A 24,396-nucleotide genomic window follows, 5' to 3' on the forward strand; every position below is an offset into this window, starting at 1 on the left:
CAGTGGGAGAACGGTGGAGCACACACATGCCAACACATGGAGAGCATGCAAACTCCACATTGAATGAAGTGGGGACTGTACGGCAAGGAACAGCGTGTCGGGTGATAACGAGGTTCCAAGATGGTCAGACTCACGTGCACTGTCCTCCATGATGCAGGGCGGGTTCACACTGGACTCTCAGCCCAACTCCCTGTAACTCCTTGTTCCAGGACTCTGAACTCCTGTAAAACAGCAGAGCAATAAACTGCAGAACAATGCAGACCATTTCAGTTCAGTTTCAATGAGCACGTATCAGCATGCTACACAAGCACGCTTCTCTGTATGACCAACACAGCAGACTAGGCTTCGAGAAGCCGATCACTGATTGTAACAAAACCACTGGGCAAAGGCAGCTGATGCCTAATGTGTTTATGTCACATTCCAGCATGACAAGTGAAGCTGTTACCTCATGATCCAGGACATCTCTATATCCAGGATGGTCTTATCGCTGTCAACAGCAAACTGGGACAACTGAGAGAGTGCAGCCTGGTTACAGGGTCAGTGCTGATGGAGCTCCATGTTGTTGGAAGGTCAGTACTGAGAGAGTGCTGCACTGTCAGAGGGTCAGTACTGAGGGAGTGCCACTCTGTCAGAGGGTCAGTGCTGAGGAATGCCGCACTGTCAGAGGGTCAGTGCTGAGGGAGTGCTGCACTGTCAGAGGGTCAGTGTTGAGGGTGTGCCGCAGTCAGAGGGTTAGTACTGAGGGAAAGTGCTGCCCTCAACACTGACCCTCTGACAGTGCGGCACTTCCTCAGTACTGACCCTCTGACAGTGCGGCACTTCCTCAGCACTGACCCTCTGACAGTGTGGCACTCCCTCAGTACTGACCCTCTGACAATGCAGCACTCCCTCAGCACTGACCCTCTGATAGTGCAGCACTCCCTTAGTGCTGAACCTGTTACAATGCTGCACTCTCTCGGTGTACCGTTTTGCCGTTTATAGGTATTAGAACATGTTGGATAAGGAAGTGTCCAGGGTCATGAGGTAACAGCTTCACTTGTCTTGTTTGAATGTGACATAAACACATTTGGCATCAGCTGTGTTTCAGCCGTGGGTTTTTATTGCAATCAGTCGCATGGAGGAATCACAAGATTTCTTCCTAAAAGAGAAGCAGATGTGAGAAAATTCACCAAGGATCCTCAGTCAGCACTTTCCAAACCCACACCCACTTCCATCGAGAAGGACAAGGGCAGCAGATCCATGGGAATACCACCCCCTGCAAGTTCCCCTCCGAGCCCCTCACCATCCTGACTTGGAAATATATCACCGTTCCTTCAGTGTCACTGGGTCAGAATCCTGGAATTCCCTCCCTCAGGGCATTGTGGGTCTACCCACAGCACATGGACCTTTACAAGAGACAAAGAGGAATGGTCTCTCCATGTCTGCCAGCCAGTGACACCCGCGTCCAACAAATGAGTTAAAATAACAAGACCAGCTCGTCCTTGCTTCATTCCCAAACATGAGATTCGCCTACAGCCTCCTAAAGGGCCATCAGTAAAGCAGGTGGGATTTTCTTACAATTGATAATGGTCTCATAGTCATCAGTAGATTCTTAAATACAGACATTATTTCTCATTCAGGTCAAACACCACCACCTTCCAACACGACAATAACACCATGAGACTGTCTCCTATTGGAGGGTCAGTACAAAAGTAGCAGCGATCTGTTAGAGGGTCAGTGCTGAGGGAGTGCCGCACTGTCAGAGGGTCAGTGCTGAGGGAGTGCCACACTGTCAGAGGGTCAGTACTGAGGGAGTGCTACACTGTCAGAGGGTGAGTGCTGCGGGAGTGCTGCACTGTCAGAGGGTCAGTGCTGAGGACGTGCTGCCCTGTCGGAGGGTCAGTGCTGAGGGAGTGTGGCACTGTCCGAGGGTCCTGGCTGAGGGAGTGCCACACTGTCATAGTTCAGTACTGAGTGAGTGCCGCACTGTCAGAGGGTAAGTACTGAGGGAGTTCCGCACTGTCAGAGGGTCAGTGCTGAGGGAGTGCCGCACTGTCAGAGGGTAAGTACTGAGGGAGTTCTGCACTGTCAGAGGGTCAGTGCTGAGGGAGTGCCGCACTGTCAGAGGGTCAGTACTGAGGGAGTGCCGCACTGTCAGAGGGTCAGTGCTGAGTAAGTGCTGCACTGTCAGAGGGTCAGTACTGAGGAAGTGCCGCACTGTCAGAGGGTCAGTACTGAGAGAGTGCCGCACTGTCAGAGGGTCAGTACTGAGGGAGTGCCGCACTGTCAGAGGGTCAGTGCTGAGGGAGTGCCGCACTGTCAGAGGGACAGTAATGAGGACGTGCCGCAGTGTCAGAGGGTCAGTACTGAGGAAGTGCCACACTGTCAGAGGGTCAGTGCTGAGGACGTGCCGTCCTGTTGGAGGGTCAGTGCTGAGGGAGTGCTGCACTGTCAGAGGGTCAGTGCTGAGGGAGTGCCACACTGTCAGAGGGTCAGAACTGAGAGAGTGCTGCATTGTCAGGGGGTTAGTGCTAAGGAAGTGCCACACTGTTGGAAGGTCAGTACTGAGGGAGTGTTGCACTGTCAGTGGGTCAGTGCTGAGGGAGTGCTGCACTGTCAGAGGGTCAGTGCTGAGGGAGTGCCACACTGTCAGAGGGTCAGTGCTGAGGAGTGCCACACTGTCGGAGGATCAGTACTGAGAGAGTGCTGCATTGTCAGGGGGTTAGTGCTAAGGGAGTGCCACACTGTTGGAAGGTCAGTACTGAGGGAGTGCTGCATTGTCAGAGGGTCAGTGCTGAGGGAGTGCCGCACTGTCAGAGGGTCAGTGCTGAGGGAGTGCTGCACTGTCAGAGGGTCAGTGCTGAGGGAGTGCTGCAGTGTCAGAGGGTCAGTACTGAGGGAGTGCCGCACTGTCAGAGGGTCAGTACTGAGGGAGTGCCGCACTGTCAGAGGGTCAGGACAGTACCAAGGGTTTGAAGCTGACTGGTTCACTGATTAAATCACCAATTCAAGTTTGACAGTTGAAAGTTCTGTTTCCCTCCATCAAGTGATTGCTCTGCAACAAATTGTCATTGTGAATATTTGTAGGGGTATGGGTGGGTTGCTCTTCGGTGGGTCAGTGTGGACTTGTTGGGCCGAAGGGCCTGTTTCCACACTGTAAGTAATCTAATCTAATTTGTCCTTTACTGACAGAACCTGCCCACCACTCTCTCAATGTGGCAAACTGAATCTCCCTCCTTGGCTCCACTCTCTGTCACACGACCTGATGACACATTTCTCGATGTTGCTGACAGTCAGGAAGGATTTATGTAATTCTCCGATAAAACTGACCTTTGCATTTCAACCATTTCGCTGCCTTGTGACTTCCTCCCTGACAGTTTGAAATGAACCACTGACACAATGACAGTGGGTCACAATAAAATCTCTAATCTCTGTATCACCACAAATTCCAAATAATCAGCATAACCGACCGGTCAGAGATGGGCAGAGGGTGGGCGCAGTGCGAGACACTCAGGAGGGAGCTGCCTCAGCATTAACTACGGACCCCATGGGGTCTCATGGCCTCAGGTTAAACGTGGGTAAGGAAACCGCCTGCTCATAATCACATACCACCCTTCCTTGGCTGATGAGTTGGTACTCCTTCATATTGAACAACACTTCGAGGAAGCACTGAGGGGGACAAGGGCACAGAGAGTACTCTGGGTGGGGGGGATTTCACTGTCCCACCACCAAGAGTGGCTCGGCAGCAGCATTACTGATCGAGCTGGACAGGTCCTTAGAGGCCACAGCTGCTGGACTAGGTCTGGGACAGGTGGTGAGGGAACCAACAAGGGGGAGAAACAGACTTGACCCCATCCTTACCAAGCTGCCAGCTGTAGATGTATCTGTCCCTGACAGTATTGGTTAGAGTGACCACCGCACAGTCCTTGTGGAGATAAAGTCCCACCTTCACATTGAGAATCCCCTCCATCGGGTTGTGTGGCACTATCACCGTGCTCAATGGGACAGACTTCAAACAGATTGAGCAATCCAGACTGGGCATCCAGGAGGCGCTGTGGGTCACCAATAGCAGCAGCTCCCTCTACACTCCAGCACAATCTGTAAGCTCATGGCCCGGCATATCCCCCACTCAACCATTACCATCAACAAGTGCAGCACTACCTCAGCACTGACACTCCGATAGTGTAGCACTCCCTCAGTACTGACCCTCCAACAGTGCAGCCCTCCCTTAGCACTGACCCTCCGACAGTGCAGCCCTCCCTCAGCACTGACCCTCCGACAGTGCAGCCCTCCCTCAGTACTGACCCTCCGATAGTGTGGCACTGCCTCAGCACTAACCCTCCAACAGTGCAGCCCTCCCTCAGCACTGACCCTCCGACAGTGCAGCCCTCCCTCAGCACTGACCCTCCGACAGTGCAGCCCTCCCTCAGCACTGACCCTCCGACAGTGCAGCACTCCCTCAGTACTAACCCTCCGACAGTGCAGCCCTTCCTCAGTACTGACCGTCCGATAGTGTGGCACTGCCTCAGCACTAACCCTCCGACAGTGCGGCACTCCCTTAGTACTGACCCTCTGACAGTGCGGCACTCCCTCAGCACTGACCCTCCAACAATGTGGCACTCCCTCAGCACTGACCTTCTGACAGTGCGGCACTCCCTCAGTACTGACCCTCCGACAGTGCAGCACTCCCTCAGCACTAACCCTCTGACAGTGCGGCTCTCCCTCAGTACTGACCCTCCGACAGTGCAGCACTCCCTCAGTACTGACCCTCTGACAGTGCGGCACTCCCTGAGCACTGACCCTCTGACAGTGCTGCACTCCCTCAGCACTGACCCTCCGACAGTGTGCCACACCCTCAGCACTGACCCTCTGACAGTGCGGCACTCCCTCAGCACTGACCCTCTAACAGATCCCTGCTACTTTTGTACTGACCCTCCAATAGGAGACAGTCTCATGGTGTTATTGTCGTGTTGGAAGGTGGTGGAGTTTGACCTGAATGAGAAATAATGTCTGTATTTAAGAATCTACTGATGACTATGAGACCATTATCAATTGTAAGAAAATCCCACCTGCTTTACTGATGGCCCTTTAGGAGGCTGTAGGCGAATCTCATGTTTGGGAATGAAGCAAGGACGAGCTGGTCTTGTTATTTTAACTCATTTGTTGGACGCGGGTGTCACTGGCTGGCAGACATGGAGAGACCATTCCTCTTTGTCTCTTGTAAAGGTCCATGTGCTGTGGGTAGACCCACAATGCCCTGAGGGAGGGAATTCCAGGATTCTGACCCAGTGACACTGAAGGAACGGTGATATATTTCCAAGTCAGGATGGTGAGGGGCTGGGAGGGGAACTTGCAGGGGATGGTGTTCCCATGGATCTGCTGCCCTTGTCCTTCTCGATGGAAGTGGGTGTGGGTTTGGAAGGTGCTGACTGAGGATCCTTGGTGAATTTTCTCACATCTGCTTCTCTTTTAGGAAGAAATCTTGTGATTCCTCCATGCGACTGATTGCAATAAAAACCCACGGCTGAAACACAGCTGATGCCAAATGTGTTTATGTCACATTCAAACAAGACAAGTGAAGCTGTTACCTCATGACCCTGGACACTTCCTTATCCGACATGTTCTAATACCTATAAACGGCAAAACGGTACACCGAGAGAGTGCAGCATTGTAACAGGTTCAGCACTAAGGGAGTGCTGCACTATCAGAGGGTCAGTGCTGAGGGAGTGCCACACTGTCGGAGGGTCCGTGCTGAGGGAGTGCCGCACTGTCAGAGTGTCAGTGCTGAGGGAGTGCCGCACTGTCAGAGGGTCAGTGCTGAGGGAGTGCCGCACTGTCAGAGGGTCAGTGCTGAGGGAGTGCCGCACTGTCAGAGGGTCAGTACTGAGGGAGTGCTGCGCTGTCAGAGGGTCAGTGCTGAGGGAGTGCCACACTGTCGGAGGGTCCGTGCTGAGGGAGTGCCGCACTGTCAGAGTGTCAGTGCTGAGGGAGTGCCGCACTGTCAGAGGGTCAGTGCTGAGGGAGTGCCGCACTGTCAGAGGGTCAGTGCTGAGGGAGTGCCGCACTGTCAGAGGGTCAGTACTGAGGGAGTGCTGCGCTGTCAGAGGGTCAGTGCTGAGGGAGTGCCGCACTGTCGGAGGGTCAGTACTGAGGGAGTGCTGCACTGTCAGAGGGTCAGTACTGAGGGAGTGCTGCGCTGTCAGAGGGTCAGTACTGAGGGAGTGCTGCACTGTCAGAGGGTCAGTGCTGAGGGAGTGCCGCGCTGTCAGAGGGTCAGTACTGAGAGAGTGCTGCGCTGTTGGAGGGTCAGTACTGAGGGAGTGCTGCACTGTCAGAGGGTCAGTGCTGAGGGAGTGCCGCATTGTCAGAGGGTCAGTGCTGAGGGAGTGCCGCACTGTCAGAGGGTCAGTGCTGAGGGAGTGCTGCATTGTCAGAGGGTCAGTACTGAGGGATTGCCGCGTGTCAGAGGGTCAGTGCAGAGGGAGTGCTGCACTGTCAGAGGGTCAGTGCTGAGGGAGTGCCGCATTGTCAGAGGGTCAGTGCTGAGGGAGTGCCGCACTGTCAGAGGGTCAGTGCTGAGGCAGTGCCGCATTGTCAGAGGGTCAGTACTGAGGGATTGCCGCGCTGTCAGAGGGTCAGTGCAGAGGGAGTGCTGCACTGTCAGAGGGTCAGTGCTGAGGGAGTGCTGAATGTCGGAGAGTCAGTACCGAGGGAGTGCTGCGCTGGCAGCAATGAACAGTGCGGCACTTCCTCAGTCCTGACCCTCCGACAGTGCAGCACTCTTTCACTAATGAACCTCCGACAATGCGGCACTCTCTCAGCAATGATCTTCCGACAGTGCGGCACTCCCACAGCACTGACCCTCCGACAGTGCAGCACTCCCTCAGTACTACCCCTCTGCCAATGCGGCACTCCCTCAGCACTGACCCTCCGACAGTGCAAAATTCCCTCAGTACTGACGTTCCAACTATGCGGCACTCCCTCTGCCTGACCCTCTGACAGTGTGGGACTCCCTCTGTCCTGACCCTCTGACAGTGCGCCACTCTCTCAGTACTGGCCCTCTGACAGTGCAAAATTCCCTCATTACTGACCCTCCGACAGTGCGGCTCTCCCTCAGTACTGACCCTCCCACAGTGCAGCACTCCCTCAGTTCTGACCATCGGGGGCATGCAGCACTCCCTCAGTACTGACCCTCTGACAGTGTGGCATCCCTCAGCACTGACCCTTTGACAGTGCAGCACTCCCTCAGTACTGACCCTCTGACAGTTCGGCACTCCTTCAGTACTGAACCTCTGACAGTGCAGCACTCCCTCAGCACTGACCCTCTGACAGTGCAGCACTCCCATAGCATTGAACCACTGACAGTGCAGCACTCCCTCGCTACTAACTCTCCCATTCTGCGGCACTCCCTCAGCACTGACCCTCCGACAGTGCAGCACTCCCTCAGTACTACCCCTCTGCCATTGCGCCACACCCTCAGTACTGACCCTCCGACAGTGCAAAGTTCCCTCAGTACTGACGTTCCGACAATACGGCACTTCCTCAGTACTGACCGTACGACAGTGTGGCACTTCCTCAGTACTGACCCTCTGACAGTGCGGCACTTCCTCAGCACTGACCCTCTGACAGTGCAAAATTCCCTCATTATTGTCCCTCTGACAGTGCAGCACTCCCTCAGTACTGACCTAGTGCTTTGCAATGAACCAGACTCTATAAAAGATCTTAAAGTAAGGGAACCCTTAGTAAGCAGCGATCATAATATGGTAGAGTTCAGTCTGCAGTTTGAAAGAGAGAAGGCAAAATCGGATGTAATGGTGTTACAGTTAAATAAAGGTAATTATGAGGGCATGACAGAGGAACTGACAAAAATAGACTGGAAGCAGAGCCTAGCGGGGAAGACAGTAGAGCAACAATGGCAGGAGTTTGTGGGTATAATTGAGGACACTGTACAGAGGTTCATCCCCAAGAAAAGAAAGATTATCCGGGGAGGGATTAGACAGCCATGGCTGACAAAGGAAGTCAGGAAATGCATGAAAGAAAAAGAGAGATCCTATAAAGTGGCCAAGAGCACTGGGAAATCAGAAGATTGGGAAGGCTACAAAAACAAACAGAGGATAACAGAGAGAAATAAGGAAGGAGAGGATCAAATATGAAGGTAAGCTAGCCAGTAATATTAGAAATGATAGTAAAAGTTTATTTCAATACATAAGAAACAAAGGACAGGCAAAAGTAGACATTGGGCCACTTCAAACTGATGCAGGAAGCCTAGTGATGGGAGATAAGGAAATAGCAGGAGAACTTAACAAGTGCTTTGCGTCAGTTTTCACAGTAGAAGACATGAGTAATATCCCAACAATTAAAGGGAGTCAGGGAGCTGAGTTGAGTATGGTTGCCGTTACAAAAGAGATAGTCTAGAAAAGTTAAAAAGTCTTAAAATTGATAAATCTCCTGGCCCCGATGGGATACATCCTAGAGTTCTGAGGGAGGTGGCTGAGGAAATAACGGAGGCATTGGTTGAGATCTTTCAAAAGTCACTGGAGTCAGGGAAAGTCCCGGATGATTGGAAGATCACTGTTGTAACCCCCTTATTCAAGAAAGGATCAAGACAAAAGATGGAAAATTATAGGCCAATGAGCCTAACCTCAGTTGTTGGTAAAATTCTAGAATCCATCATTAAGGATGAGGTTTCTAAATTCTTGGAAGAGCAGGGTCTGATTAGAACAAGTCAACATGGATTTAGTAAGGGGAGGTCGTGCCTGACAAACCTGTTGGAATTCGTTGAAGAGGTGACAAGTAGGTTAGACCAGGGAAACCCAGTGGATGTGGTCTATCTAGACTTCCAATAGGCCTTTGATAAGGTGCCACATGGGAGGCTGCTGAGCAAGGCGAGGGCCCATGGTGTTCGAGGTGAGCTACTGGGATGGATTGAGGATTGGCTGTCTGACAGAAGGCAGGGAGTTGGGATAAATGGTTCTTTTTCGGAATGGCAGCCAGTGACGAGCAGTGTCCCGCAGGGTTCAGTGTTGGGGCCGCAGCTGTTCACATTATATATTAATGATCTGGATGAAGGGACTGGGGGCATTCTAGCGAAGTTTGCCGATGATACGAAGTTAGGTGGACAGGCAGGTAGTACTGAGGAAGTGGGGAGGTTACAGAAGGGTCTAGACAGTTTGGGAGAGTGGTCCAGGAAATGGCTGATGGAATTCAACGTGAGCAAATGCGAGGTCTTGCACTTTGGAAAAAAGAATAAAAGCATAGACTACTTTCTAAACGGTGAGAAAATTTGTAAAGCCAAAGTACAAAGGGATCTGGGAGTGCTAGTCGAGGATTCTCTAAAGGTAAACATGCAGGTTGAGTCCGTGATTAAGAAAGCGAATGCAATGTTGTCACTTATCTCAAGAGGGTTGGAATATAAAAGCACCGTTGTGCTACTGAGACTTGATAAAGCTCTGGTTAGGCCCCATTTGGAGTACTGTGTCCAGTTTTGGTCCCCACACCTCAGGAAGGACATACTGGCACTGGAACGTGTCCAGCGGAGATTTACACGGATGATCCCTGGAATGGTAGGTCTAACATATGAGGAACGTTTGAGGATCCTGGGATTGTATTCATTGGAGTTTAGAAGATTAAGGGGAGACTTAATAGAAACTTACAAGATAATACATGGCTTGGAAAGGGTGGATGCTAGGAAATTGTTTCCGTTAGGCGAGGAGACTAGGACCCGTGGACACAGCCTGAGAATTAGAGGGGGTCAATTCAGAAGAGAAATGCGGAGACATTTCTTCAGCCAGAGAGTGGTGGGTCTGTGGAATTCATTGCCGCAGAGCGCAGTGGAGGCCGGGACGCTAAATGTCTTCAAGGCAGAGATTGATAGATTCTTGTTGTCACGAGGAATTAAGGGCTACGGGGAGAATGCGGGTAAGTGGAGTGGAAATGCCCATCAGCCATGATTGAATGGCGGAGTGAACTCGATGGGCCGAATGGCCTTACTTCCACTCCTATGTCTTATGTTCTTATGGTCTTATAGTGCGGCACTCTCTCAGTACTGACCCTCCCACAGTGCGGCACTCCCTCAGTACTATCCCTCTGCCAATGCGGCACTCCCTCAGTACTGACCCTCCGACAGTGCAAAATTCCCTCAGTCCTGACCCTCAGACAATGTGGCACTCCCTCAGTACTGACCGTGCGACAGTGTAGCACTCCCTCAGTACTGACCCTCTGACAGTGCGGCACTCCCTCAGTACTGACCATGCGACAGTGTGGCACTCCCTCAGTACTGACCCTCTGACAGTGCGGCACTCCCTCAGTACTGACCCTCCGACAGTGCAAAATTCCCTCAGTCCTGACCCTCCGACAGTGCGGCACTCCCTCAGTACTGACCCTCTGACAGTGTGGCACTCCCTCAGTACTGACCCTCTGACAGTGCGGCACTCCCTCAGTACTGACCCTCCGACAGTGCGGCACTCCCTCAGTACTGACCCTCCCACAATACGGCACTCCCTCAGTACTGACCCTCCCACAATGCGGCACTCCCTCAGCACTGAACCACCGACAGAGTTGAGATATGATCAGAGCAGTGATCTGGACCATCGTGTTGGCCTCTTGCTTCTCTCTCAGTTTTGCTGTCATGCTCCCCTCCTCCATGCGGCCGTGCTCAGTGCAGAGCCTTACCTGTTGAAGGAATTCAGTCGAATTGTGTGGGTCTAACACAGTGACCGCGAGCTGAGTGTGAGCTGGGTGTTTCTGGTCAGGGAATGAAGCAGGGATGCTGGTCAGGTTCCAGTTTCAATGAGACGGAAGTTGAATTTCAATCTCATTGGATCATGAAGTGGAAGTGAAAGTGATTTGGTTGCAATGTTCAAAGTGACAGTTTCTGTCAGCAATAGCATATATTAACCTCTGTCACAAATATGACATTCTGTTGTGGCTCTGTTCGCGAATTCCATTTGTCACATTCAGTCATCCTTTGGCCAAAGGAACTGAATGCACTGTCGCTAAATTTGAGGGACAGCTAATGTTGAGTGAATGGGGAGGCTGCAGAAGGAATCGGATACACTGGGAGAGTGAGCAAAGGAGTAGCAGGTGGAATACACTGTTGGGAAGCATGAGATTACACACTTGGATATGAAGATCAAAGGCACAGACGATTTTCTAGGAAAGTCTTCAGAAATCTGAAGCACAGAGACACGCAGGGTCCTAGCTCAGCATTCTCTTAAAGTTAACATGTCGGTTTTGTTGGAGGTTAGGAAAGCAAGTGCAGTTTTAACCTTCATTTCAATAGGGTTGGAATGCCAGAGCAGGGAAATAATACTGAGGCTGTAGAAGGCTCTGGTCATACCACACTTGGAACATTGTGAGTAGTTTTGGGGCCCCGTATCTCAGGAAGGGTGTGCTGGCGGTGGAGAGGGTCCAGAGGGGGTTTACAAGAATGGTCTCAGGGATGAAGTCCTTGTCATATGAGGAGTGGTTGAGGACTCTGGGTGTGTACTCAAAGGGGTTTGGAGAATGAGTGGGATCTGAGAGACAGAATACTGAGAGACCTGGACAGAGTGGACGTGGAGACGTTGTTTCCAGCAGTAGGAGAGACTAGGACCCAAGAATGAAGGGGTGACCTTTTAGAACTGAGATGGGGAGAAATCTCTTCAGCCAAAAGATGGGGGAATCTGTGGAGCTCATTACTGCAGAGGCCTGTGGGGGCCAAGTCATTGAGTGTATTTAAGACAGAGATAAGAACATCAGAACTAGGAGCAGGAGTAGGCCGTCTGGTCCCTGAGCTTGCTCCGCCATTCAATAAGATCATGGCTGATCTTTTGATGGACACAGCTCCACTTACCTGCGCTCTCGCCATGACCCTTAATTCCTTTATTGTTCAAAAAATTATCTTTGCCTTAAAAACAGTCAGTGAGGTACCCTCAGCTCCTTCCCTGGGCAGGGAATCCCACAGATTCACAACCCTCTGGGTGAAGAGGTTCCTCCTCAGCTCAGTCCGAAATCTGCTCCCCCTTATTTTGAGGCTATGCCCCTAGTTCTAGGTTCAGTGGAAACCACCTCCCGGCTACTGACTTACCCATTCCCTTCTTAATTTTATTTATTTCTATAAGATTCCCCATCATTCTTCAAAATTCCAATGAGTATTGTCCCAATCTAATCAATCTCTCTTATTAGTCCAACCCCCTCAACTCGGGAACCAACCCAGTGAACCCCCTCTGTACCCCCTCCAGTGTCTGTACATCCTTTCCCAAGTAAGGAGACCAGAATGGGCGGCACGGTGGCACAGTGGTTAGCACTGCTGCCTCACAGCACCTGTAGACCCGGGTTCAATTCCCGACTCAGGCGACTGTCTGTGTGGAGTTTGCACGTTCTCCCCGTGTCTGCGTGGGTTTCCTCCGGGTGCTCCGGTTTCCTCCCACAGTCCAAAGATGTGCGGGTCAGGTGAGTTGGCCATGCTAAATTGCCTGTAGTGTTAGGTAAGGGGTAAGGGTAGGGGTAGGGGTAGGGGTATGGGTGGGTTGCGCTTCGGTGGGTCGGTGTGGACTTGTTGGGCCGAAGGGCCTGTTTCCACACTGTAAGTCTAATCTAAACTGCACACAGTACTCCAGGTGGGGCCTCTCCAGCCCCCTGTACAGCTGTAACATAACCCCCCTGCTTTTAAACTCAATCCCTTTAGCAATGAAGGACAAAATTCCATGTGCCTCCCTAATTACCTGCTGCACCTGCAGACCAACTTTTTGCGATTCCTGCACAAGGACACCCAGGTCCCTCTGCACAGCAGCGTGCTGCAACTTTTCACCATTTAAATGATGGTCCTTTTAGTTGTTATTCTGACCAAAATGGGTGACTTCATATTTATTAACATTGTGCTCCAGCTGCCGGGCCCTTGCCTGCCCCCAGCGCTTTATCTTCACCACGGGCGTGCAGTCCTTATACATGCCCAGCCCCCACAAGGATGGCCTCCGGGCGCACAGTTTCTTCTTCTCCAACAGATCCATCCAGTCCCCCTCCACCATTACCCTCCTCTGTCTCACTGAACTGGTCAATGATTTGTCCTTCAACTCTTCCCATTTCTCAAATCCAGGGGCTGGCCATGGGCACCTGGATGGGCCCCAGCTACACCTGCCTCTTTGTTGGCTATATCGAGCAGTTCCTCTTCAGTACCTACCCAGGCACTGTGCCCCAACTCTCCCACTGTTCCATCGATGACTGCATCGGCGCAGCGTCCTGCATCCAGGCTGAACGGGAGCAGTTCATCGACTTTGCCCACAGCTTCCACCCTCAAATTCACTTGGTCCATCTCAGTCACCTCCCTCCCCTTTCCTGACCTCTCCATTTCCATCTCCAGCAATAGCCTCTAGACAAATGTTTACTATAAACCCACATTCTCCCCCAAGCACCTGGACAACACCTCCTCCAACCCACGATCCTGCAAGAACTCCATCCTGTTTTCCCAATTGCTCCGCCTCCACCGCACCAGTTCTGACAAGGAGACATTCCACTCTGGAATATCCCAGATATCCACCTATTTCGGACAATGTGCTACACCCTCCTCTGTCACCCAGACAGCCCTCCACTGCACTACCTCCATTCCCCGTTCCACTGCTCTAAACCCCCTCGAAACAATAAATGCAGAGACCCCTTGTCCTCACCTACCACCCCACCAATCTCCATATCCAACACATCATCCTTAAGCACTCCAACTAGACCCCACCACCAAGAACATCTTCCCCTCCCCACCCCCCTCAGCCTTCTGCAAGGACTGGTTCTTCACAAGTCCTTGGTTCATGTCTCTCCACATGAACCATCCCCCCAAACCCCCCGTACCTTCCCCTGCAATCGGAAAAGATGCAGAACCTGCCAGTACCCCCCTCCCCCCCCTCACCTCCATCCTGGGCCCCAACACAGTCCTTCCAGGTGGGACAGAGGTTCACCTGCCTCTCCTCCAACCTGGTTGACTGCATCAGCTGCTCCCAATCTGGTCTTCTCTACATCAGGGAGAGCGAACGTTAACTTAGGGAGTGGTTCACCGAGCATCGCGGCCGGGCCCATAGGGGCTGGTCGGACCTCCCAGTTACCACCCACATTAATTCCCCTTCCCACTCCCTCTCCGACACCACCATCCTTGGCCTCCTCCATTGTCACAAGGAACCAAACCACAAATTGGAGGAACAACACCTCATCTTCTGCCTGGGCATCCGACAACCCAAAGGACTCCACATCGAGTTCTCCAATTTCAAATAATTTCCCTTTCCTTCCCCCCAACTCCCTTTCCAGCCCCTCCCCCTCCCTTCCTCTGCTCCCTGCCACCACCTGGACTCATTCCTCTCATTCACCAACTAAATCGTACCCTCTACCTGTCTTCACCTCTCCCCATTTCACCACCCTGCCCCCGCCACCCCCTTTATCTGCAGCTTCCCCCACGACCACCCCCAGCCCTGAGGAAGCCCCCAGCATTGACTTCTCCACCTCCTGGTGCTGCCTGCCTTGCTGTGTCCTTCCAGCCTCCTGCCTGTCCCTCCTGGTGCTGCCTGCCTTGCTGTGTCCTTCCAGCCTCCTGCCTGTCTACCCTGGATACCTCTATATGCAGTTTTTCCGTCACTCACTTAACCCTATCTACATACCTCTGCAGACATTCCTGTGTTCTCTGCACACTTTCCTCCAACTTCCCTCTGACTATTGGGGGGTCTATAATACAATCCCAATAAGGTGATCATCCCTTTCTTATTTCTCAGTTCCACCCAAATACCTTCCCTGGATGTATTTCCACGAATATCCTCCCTCAGCACAGCTGTAATGCTATCCCTTATCAAAAATCCCACTCCCCCTCCTCTCTTGCCTCCCCTTTCTATCCTTCCTGTAGCATTTGTATCCTGGAACATTAAGCTGCCAGTTCTGCCCATCCCTGAGCCATGTTTCTGTAATTGCTATGATATCCCAGTCCCATGTTCCTAACCATGCCCTGAGTTCATCTGCCTTCCCTGTTAGGCCCCTTGCATTGAAATAAATGCAGTTTAATTTATTAGTCCTACCTTGTCCCTGCCTGCCCTGACTGTTTGACTCACTTCTGTTCTCAACTGTACCCGTCTCAGATTGATCTCTTTCCTCACTATCTCCCTGGGTCCCCCGTGCCCCATGGAATACAGGGAGAACTAGCCATTTGGATACAGAACTGGCTCAAAGGTAGAAGACAGAGGGTGGTGGTGGAGGGTTGTTTTTCAGACTGGAGGCCTGTGACCAGTGGAGTGCCACAAGGATCGGTGCTGGGTCCTCTACTTTTTGTCATTCACATAAATGATTTGGACGTGAGCATAAGAGATACAGTTAGTGAGTTTGCAGATGGCACCAAAGTTGGAGGTGTAATGGACCTCAGATCCCAATATGGATGGCACGGTGGCACAGTGGTTAGCACTGCTGCCTCACAGCGCTAGAGACCCGGATTCAATTCCCGCCTCAGGCGACTGTCTGTGTGAAGTTTGCACATTCTCCCCGTGTCTGCGTGGGTTTCCTCCGGGTGCTCCGGTTTCCTCCCACAGTCCAAAGCTGTGCAGGTTAGGGTGAATTGGCCATGCTAAATTGCCCGTAGTGTTAGGGGAAGGGGTAAATGTAGGGAAATGGGTCTGGGTGGGTGGAGGGTTGGTGTGGACTTGTTGGGCCGAAGGGCCTGTTTCCATACTGTAAGTAATCTAATCTAATCTGGGCCAATGGGCTGAGGAGTGGCAGATGGAGTTTAATTCAGATAAATGCGAGGGGCTGCATTTTGGGAAAGCAAATCTTAGCAGGAGTTATACACTTAATGGTAAGGTCCTAGGGAGTGTTGCTGAACAAAGAGACCTTGGAGTGCAGGTTCATAGCTCCTTGAAAGTGGAGTCACAGGTAGATAGGATAGTGAAAGCAGCATTTGGTATGCTTTCCTTTATTGGTCAGAGTATTGAGTGTAGGAGTTGGGAGGTCATGCTGCGGCTGTACAGGACGTTGGTTAGGCCACTGTTGGAATATTGTGTGCAATTCTGGTCTCCTTTCTGTCAGGAAGATGTTGTGAAACTTGAAAGGGTTCAGAAAAGATTTACAAGGATGTAGCCAGGGTTGGAGGATCTGAGCTACAGGGAGAGGCTGAATAGGCTGGAGCTGTTTTCCCTGGAGTGTTGGAGGCTGAGGGGTGACCTTATTGAGGTTTACGAAATTATGAGGGGCATGGATAGGGTAAATAGGCAAAGTCTTTTCCCTGGGGTGGGGGAGTCCAGAATTAGAGGGCATAGATTTAGGATGAGAGGGGAAAGATATAAAAGAGACCTAAGGGGCAACTTTTTCACACAGAGGCTGGTACGTGTATGGAATGAGCTGCCAGAGGAAGTGGTGGAGGCTGGTACAATTCCAGCATTTAAGAGGCATTTGGATGGGTATATGAATAGGAAGGGTTTGGAGGGATATGGGCCGGGTGCTGGCAGGTGGGACTAGATTGAGTTGGGATATCTGGTCGGCATGGACGGGTTGGGCCAAAGGGTCTGTTTCTGTGCTGTCCATCTCTATGACTCTATGCTGGAAACTTTGCTGATGGGAATGGTTTTTGTCAAATTAACATTGACTCAGCTGATAGCTCATTAGTGACCGGTTTGAAGATGCTGCGATGATGTCAGCGAGGACCAGGAGACCTGTCATCCCAGCTCCATCGCTGCTCAGATTTACATTACTGTGATGGTGCATTCACTAAGTTCCTCTCTGTCCCACCTGGATTTGTTCTTGCAGTTCAGCAGGAATGAACCTACACACCTACCATGTTACTGTTTGATGCTAAACCACTTACATCGATGTGTTTCTTTGTGGCTTCCTATTTCTGTGGACAGATACTTTTTCCTTTAGAATTCCCAAGGTAATATACTGACCCTGTGTCCGTCTTAGCCAGAAACAAATTGTCATCAGTTTTTTGAAGTTCGGTTTGAATGCTCATTGATGGTTAATGTGAAATTTTGCAAATATTTCAGAGAGTGTGATGACACCCATGAGATTGAAATGTGGAGCATGTATGTATCCATCCTTGGCTCATTGTCAGACTCTGGTTTGTGAACACTTCATGTCTGTGCCTCAGGCAGGTTACTAGAGGGTCCATATTGGAGTATGAAGCTGCCCCGGTGTGTGGTCTGTTTGGGTCAGTGTGTTGCTCTTTACTGTCGCTCCTCTGCACTGACTCCTTTCCATTTCACCACATTAAAGAATCACCCTCCACCATTTCCACCAGTTCCAGTAGGATTCCACCTCCATCTCTCCCTCCCCTTCACTCTCAGCATTCCACAGGACACCCCGGCCCACTCCCCCATTTCTCTTCATTCTTCCTCATCTCTACCCCATTCACTTTTCCATGTAATTGAAAAGGTGACACAACCATCCATTCGCCTCCTCCCTCCTCACAATCCAAAGCCCAAAACCCACCTTCTAGGTGAAGGCGTCTTTCACTTGTGTTTCACTCAGTCTGGTCTCCTGTATTCACTGCACACAATGTATTCTCCTGTACACTGGGGAGATTAAACACAGACTGGGTGACTGCTTTGTGGAACATCTCCACTTTGGTTGTCAAAATACCCCTGCCTCCTGGTTTCAATAAACTCCCCTTGCTCTCGTATAGATATTTAAGTTTGTGATTGAGGTGACACGGTGGCTCAGTGGTTAGCACTGCTGCCTCACAGCGTCAGGGACCAGGATTTAATTCCAGCCCCGGGTGACCATCTGTGTGGAGTTTGCACATTCTCCCCGTGTCTGTGTGGGTTTCCTACTGCAATCCAAAGATGTCCAGGTTAGGTGAATTAGCGTTCAGGGATTCATAGCTTAGGTGCATTAGTCAGGGATAAATATAGAATAGTAGGGGAATGGGTCTGGGTGAGTTATTCATCAGAGGGACTTGTTGGGCTGAATGGCCTGTTTCAACACTGTAGGGATTGTAATCAATGCTTGCTGCAGGGGTCAGATGAGGAGCAATGCCCTATTGTTTACAGTCTCAGGGTCTCATCTTCAGAGCTCGAACACTGCCCTCCATAATGTTGCCCTCCCCGTGTCGAGACATGGATTTACTCCCAGCAGAGATTCCCTATTTTCTTCTATTCAGATCTTCAATAAACACTTATTTTACATCTTTATCACTCCTTTACTGACATTGGTACACCTTATGTCTTTTGCTTGTGGCACCCTCACCACCTGTTCCACTCCGTCCTCCTCCCCCACAGAAAACTACATTTTCCTGCTCCCTTCAGTTCCAGCAGATAACCACAGGACTCGGAATTGTAGCTCTGCTTCTCTCTGCGAAAATGCTGCCAGATCTGCTGACTTTCCCCAACAATTTCTGCTTTTGTTTCCGATTTCCAGCATCCACAGTATTTTGCTTTCAATACAGAGAAACTGATGGCCAAGTTCAGTACCAACAAGGAGGGCCTCAACCGGGACTTCGGATGGTGACCTCACTGCACTACACACACACACACACACACACGCACACACGTGCACACGTGCACACACGCGCACACACACACACGCACACACCCACACACACACACACACACGTGCGCGCGCGCACACACACACCCACACACGCACACACACACGCATGCACGCACGTGCACACACACACACACACACGCCCCCACACACACGCACGCACACACACACACACACACACGCACGCACACACACCCACACACACACACGCACGCATGCACACACACACGCACACACACACAGGCACACACGCACACACACACACACACATGCACACACAGGTGCACACGCACGCACACACACACACACACACACACAGGCACACACGCACACATGCACACACGCGCACGCGCACACACACGCGCACACAGGTGAGAGACTTAACAAACAATCAAGGTATTTTTCAATGTATAATTTTAGTTACATCACACTGTAAACTTTTGCTATAAATTCTGTGTCTTACAATTGTGTTCTCCACAAAAGGAGCGTCGCTCCGAAAGCTAGTGCTTCCAAATAAACCTGTTGGACTATAATCTGGTGTTGTGTGATTTTTAACTTAATAGAGAGAGGAGTTGGTAGTTGCTGAGATGGAGAAATCATCTTGTAACTGGACCCTGGATCCAACACAGGATATTATTGTTGCTGAGGGGCCTGGGGAAGAACTGCAGAAAGGCATAGTTCTGACTGATCAGTAAATAGAGAAATTGAAAGAGTGATACATTTAAAAATCCTCCAAGAACTGCTGGTGTCTAAAGGTGGAGAAGAATAAATTACATAGAACATAGAACATAGAACACAGAACATAGAAAAATACAGCGCAGTACAGGCCCTTTGGCCCTCGATGTTGCGCCGATCCAAGTCCACCTAACCTACACTAGCCCACTATCCTCCATATGCCTATCCAATGCCCGTTTAAATGCCCATAAAGAGAGAGAGTCCACCACTGCTACTGGCAGGGTATTCCATGAACTCACGACTCGCTGAGTAAAGAATCTACCCCTAACATCTGCCCTATACCTACCACCCCTTAATTTAAAGCTATGCCCCCTCGTAATAGCTGACTCCATACGTGGAAAAAGTTTCTCATGGTCAACCCTATCTAAACTCCTAATCATCTTGTACATCTCTATCAAATCATCCCTAAACCTTCTTTTCTCCAATGAAAACAGCCCCAAGTGCCTCAGCCTTTCCTCATACGATCTTCCTACCATACCAGGCAACATCCCGGTAAACCTCCTCTGCACCCATTCCAGTGCCTCCACATCCTTCCTATAGTATGGCGACCAAAACTGCACACAATACTCCAGATGAGGCCACACCAGAGTCTTATACAACAATGTATTAAATTTTGTACACTTAAACAGTGAATCCAATCTGGTTCTAAGAGGCTGGTTAGCTGCAGAGGGTAGTAATAAGATATCAAAACAAGCCAAGGAATACATTCCTAATCTTCAGGGATCTCCAAAGTGAAAGGGAATGAGATGATAGGGAACGGTGGAAGGAATGTGGTAGTATCAATGAAAAGGGATGTTCTGTGCTCATAATGTTTCTCACCCTCAGTGATTCTGATGGCTGTTATGAAGCTGAAAGGGTTAAAGCTGTCTCACTGCTGCTCTATGTTAACACTCAAACGGTGACCCCGGAGATTAACACATTTATTGCCAAGTCTCAGAACTGGATAAGAATAACAGAGAAATAACGTAAAGGTAATGTGCCTTGGAGAAAATGGTCCGGTTACAGCATGGAGGAAGGAATTCTGAAGCGGACAGAGGACATTCTCAATGAATAGGTTTGTGGATGTGGTGCCAATCAAGTGGAGGCTGCTTTGTCCTGGATGGTATTAATCTTCTTGTGTGTTGTTGGGGCTGCCCCCATCCGAGTAGGGAGTTTTCCCTGACTTGTGCCTTGTAGGTGGTGGACAGGGTTTGGGGAGTCAGGAGGGGAGTTACCTGCTGAAATATTCCAAGTCTATGACCTTTATGTTTACCTGGTGAGTCCGGTTGAGTTTCTGGTCAACGGTAACCGGTGTTAATAGTGGGGGATTCAATGGTAGTACCATAGAATATCAAGGGACAATGATTGGATTCTCTCTTACTGGAGATGGCCATAGCCTGATACTGAAGGTGCTAACATCACTGCGACTTGCTTGTGCTTGTGTGACAATCCCAACTGATTATAATACGGACAAGTCAGTTCCAGAATCAAACCAGACTAATGGACATTTCCAATACAGAACAAAGTCTGTTCGACAGAAGGCTCAACAGACACAAAGTATTCACTCTGATTTCTCTCCACAGATGTTACCCGTCCTGCTGAGCTTTTCCAGAAATTTCTGTTTTCGTTACAGAATGAAGCCATTCAGTCAGTAGTGTCAGCCCCAGTCACTAGCGATCTGATGACACGGATCCCATTTCCCATGTTCTGGTCCATAGCTCTGAAAGCCATGACAGTGAAACCGAACACTATTAGTGGAGTTGAGGCTGAGATGAGGTGAGCCATGATTGTATTGAATGGGGGAGCAGATTCAAAGGGGTAAATGGCCTACTCCTGCTCCTAGTTCTTCAAATCTTTCATTCACAGGAGACAGTGAGAGAGAGAGATCTCAGTGTTGTTCCTTCAGAAACTTACACCCCCAGAAAGGGTCTCATACTCAGAGACCAATCCCAACGTTGGTGTTATGTGAAGTTCTCTCACATCCAGTCCAGTCAGAAATGGAAATACTAACCATTGTCACTGGGCAAGTTCACTCTGATCACAAAGAAGTGGAGATCATTTGTCTGGCTTCAGTATCTGCCAGACTGGAACATAATATGTCACTCAGGCTCCCTCTCCAGACCTTTTCTGATGAAAGCAAGCAATTCCATATCTCTGTGAGGAGATCCTCTCCTGGCTCCATGCCCATTCTGACAGTAACATGGAATGGTCTGAGGAAATCAAGCTGTGTCTCCTTTACAGAGCCGTCACCTGCTGTTTTCTGTCATGTAAAGTTTCAGGCAGACACTTTGACAACAGCTGGGGAGGGGGCAGTGTGTCTCAGGAGGTGGGGGTCTCTGATTTTCAGGGAGGTGTTGCAGGGTAGTGTGAGAGATTAGTCTGGGGTCTAATTGTTACTCAGGAGTGACTCTATGGCTTTAATAGTCTAATTATTCATGAGTAATTATTTCAGTGATGTCTCCGAATTCAATGGAGATGTTTGAAGTGTTTCACAGGTGAAGGAATTGGCCAATCCTCAGTAACTCCCCTGGAATGTGCTGTGATCGGTGATTCTGCAGAGTCTCCGGTGTGTACCCAGCCTGACTGGAATAATGCTGGTGTGTTTGTACCTAACCTGTTCTTTTGTTTCTCAGGCACCTGTCTGGTCTACTCACTCTGTCGTCAGTGAGCAGCTCCCGTCAACAAGATATTTAAAACCTGCACCCATTCTCCTTCCACAGCCTTCTGTATTCACAACAACCTTTTTCTAATTTAAGGCAGCAGTGCAAAAATAAAGAAAAGAAAATAATGTGGTTTTTACACTTGATAGATCATATGTTTTACTTTTATAATTTAGTGACTGTGGTTCTTAGTCACTGAACATTCTCACATGAATCTGCCAGCAAACTGTTCAAGAAAAGAGCATCAATGTTTAACACACAGAGAAGAAAAATAAAATATTTTACATTCCACAAGAACTGGTTGCATCGGTACTACACCAAATATCAGAGAATTTTGATTCAATCCTTTTACCCTCAACAACAACCTTTCAGATACTCAAGCCTCAATGAAAGGTCACCCTGTTACCACTTTCCAGTTCCTGCCTCAGTTGGCATAGTTGTAATTAGTTTCTTTCTGGCAAGCTTCCACATTCACTCCATAATTCTTTTGTCACTGTCTCTTCCTGAGATCCTTAAACAAATCACGACCACAACTCACATATTCGTTAACAGGGATTCTTTTAAACTCCTCTTCCATAGCCTTCCGTTTCTGGAACATTTATTTTCTGGCATTAAATCATCTAGGATGACTTTTCTCCTCAAACTGTTTTGGAATGCTCTAAGCTAACAGTCCCATTGCTGGCGTAGCCCTATTTTCACTGACAGAAACCCTCGGGATAATTCTGTTTTTCTAAAGAAGTGGGTTGCTTTCTCTGTCTCTTTGTGTCACAGAGAACTTTGTTGCGAGGAATCAATACAATTTATTTTTCCTTCTTCTGCCCTTTCCTTTCTAAAGCACTAGTCTATTCAGTTCACAGTTTCATAATCAAATGTAGATTACCACATGTTCAGATACTTTGATACCTCTCTCACAGAACTCAGAAATCAACCAAGTCCCGCCTCCTTAATCCACACAATGCAGAAAAGCAGCCAAACCTAAAGCTGTGTCCACTTTGAAATTCAAGTTTCTGAATCACAATCATATCAGAAACCTCCACACCAGCTGTCCCTAACTGATGACAGAATCGGGATCATGTGGTCAGGCCAGTTTAACTTTCTTTTATCATTATCATTAATTGTTACAACCCAAGGATTTGTTGGACAATTTCAGAGAGCCGCTGGGAGCCGCCAACATTGCTGTGGGTCTGGAGTCACGTTAGGTGAAAACAGCAGTTTCCTTCCTGAAACTGCACCAGATGGGTTTTCCCCAACAATCAACTCAGGTTTTGTGATCACTATTAGATTCGCAACTTCAGATTTCTTTCTAAATGAATTCAAATTGCACAATCTTCAATATACTGAATGCCCCAGCCTCGACAACCCTCTATAGTAAAGATTTTCACAGATTCACTCCCCTCCGAGAGAAGATTTCCTCCACTGCTCACTCTGAGACTGTGCCATCTAAACATTCCCATAAGAGCAACAACCTTTTCACATTTACCCCGTCAAGCCCCCGAAGAATATTATGAGTTTCAATAAGGTCATCTCGCATTCTTCTAAACTCCAATGAGTACTGACCCAACTTACTCAACCTTTCTTCAAAGGACAGTCCCTCCAGACGTGGGATCAGTTGAGTGAATCATGTCTATGCCAGTGTCTGAACACAAGCTTCTGTACATACACAGCATGTCATTTATCTTCAGCTACATTCCCTCCATTTGCAACGTTTATCTGTTTATTCCCAAAATACAGACTGTCGTCTCTCAGGAAGAAAGAAAAATGAGCCTGATTTCTCTGCAGAGGTTGACATTTGGAAAACAATATTAGCCAAAAGATTATTTTTGAAAGCAAAAGCATTTTTATTTTCTTTACATCATTTGTAGGTTTTGGCCGTTCATTCTTAATGTTTGGCACAAAGTGTATTCAAAACGGGGAGGGAGGCAAAAACCAGGGAACTATTGGCCATTCACCTCACATCTATTACTGGAAAAGTATTTGAATCAATTATTAAGGAAGCAATAATGGAACATTTCGAAATTCATGATCCAACCAAGCAGAGTCAGCATGACAGAGTCATTGTGCCTGACTTATTTATGAGAGTTTTTTGAGGAAGTCTCAACCGGATGGTGGCAGACGAATCAACGGGTCTGGTGTATTTTGACTCCTCAAATGCGTCTGACAAAGTGCCACATCACTTTGTGATCTGGGAAGTTGTATATTGGTCTGGACATGGTGTGGGAGGTAATATATTGGAATGGATATGATGTGGGAGGCAGTATATTAGAATGGATATGGTGTGGGAGGTAGTATATTGGAATGGATATGGTGTGGGAGGGAGTATATTGGAATGGATATGGTGTGGGAGTTTGTTTGTTGGAATGGATATGGTCTGGGAGGTAGTATATTGGAATGGATATGGTGTGGGAGGTAGTATATTGGTATGGATATGGTGTGGGGGGTAGTATATTGGAATGGATATGGTGTGCGAGGTTGTATATTGGAATGGATGTGGTGTGGGAGGTAGTATATTGGTATGGATATGGTGTGGGGGTAGTATATTGGAATGGATATGGTGTGCGAGGTTGTATAT

At 49.4% G+C, this 24,396-nt stretch overlaps 1 protein-coding gene across 3 annotated transcripts in view; it reads right to left on the reverse strand.

The window, feature by feature from the left end:
• LOC132817687 (natural resistance-associated macrophage protein 2-like) overlaps nt 1-24,396 on the reverse strand; it is a 112,518-nt gene that overhangs the window by 68,183 nt on the left and 19,939 nt on the right. The window contains exons 1-2 of one of the 3 annotated variants that reach the window (XM_060828187.1): nt 10,651-10,728; nt 135-221 (exon numbers count right to left, since the gene is read on the reverse strand). In XM_060828187.1, coding sequence (XP_060684170.1) covers nt 135-150 — 16 coding nt within the window. In that variant the 5' untranslated portion in view covers nt 151-221; nt 10,651-10,728. Of the gene's footprint in view, nt 1-134; nt 222-445; nt 549-10,650; nt 10,729-24,396 lie in introns of those variants that run through there. The other 2 variants (XM_060828188.1, XM_060828189.1) reach the window with 2 other exon arrangements.

The sequence above is a fragment of the Hemiscyllium ocellatum genome, chromosome 7 (assembly GCF_020745735.1).
Source record: "Hemiscyllium ocellatum isolate sHemOce1 chromosome 7, sHemOce1.pat.X.cur, whole genome shotgun sequence".
NCBI classification, from domain to species: domain Eukaryota; kingdom Metazoa; phylum Chordata; class Chondrichthyes; order Orectolobiformes; family Hemiscylliidae; genus Hemiscyllium; species Hemiscyllium ocellatum.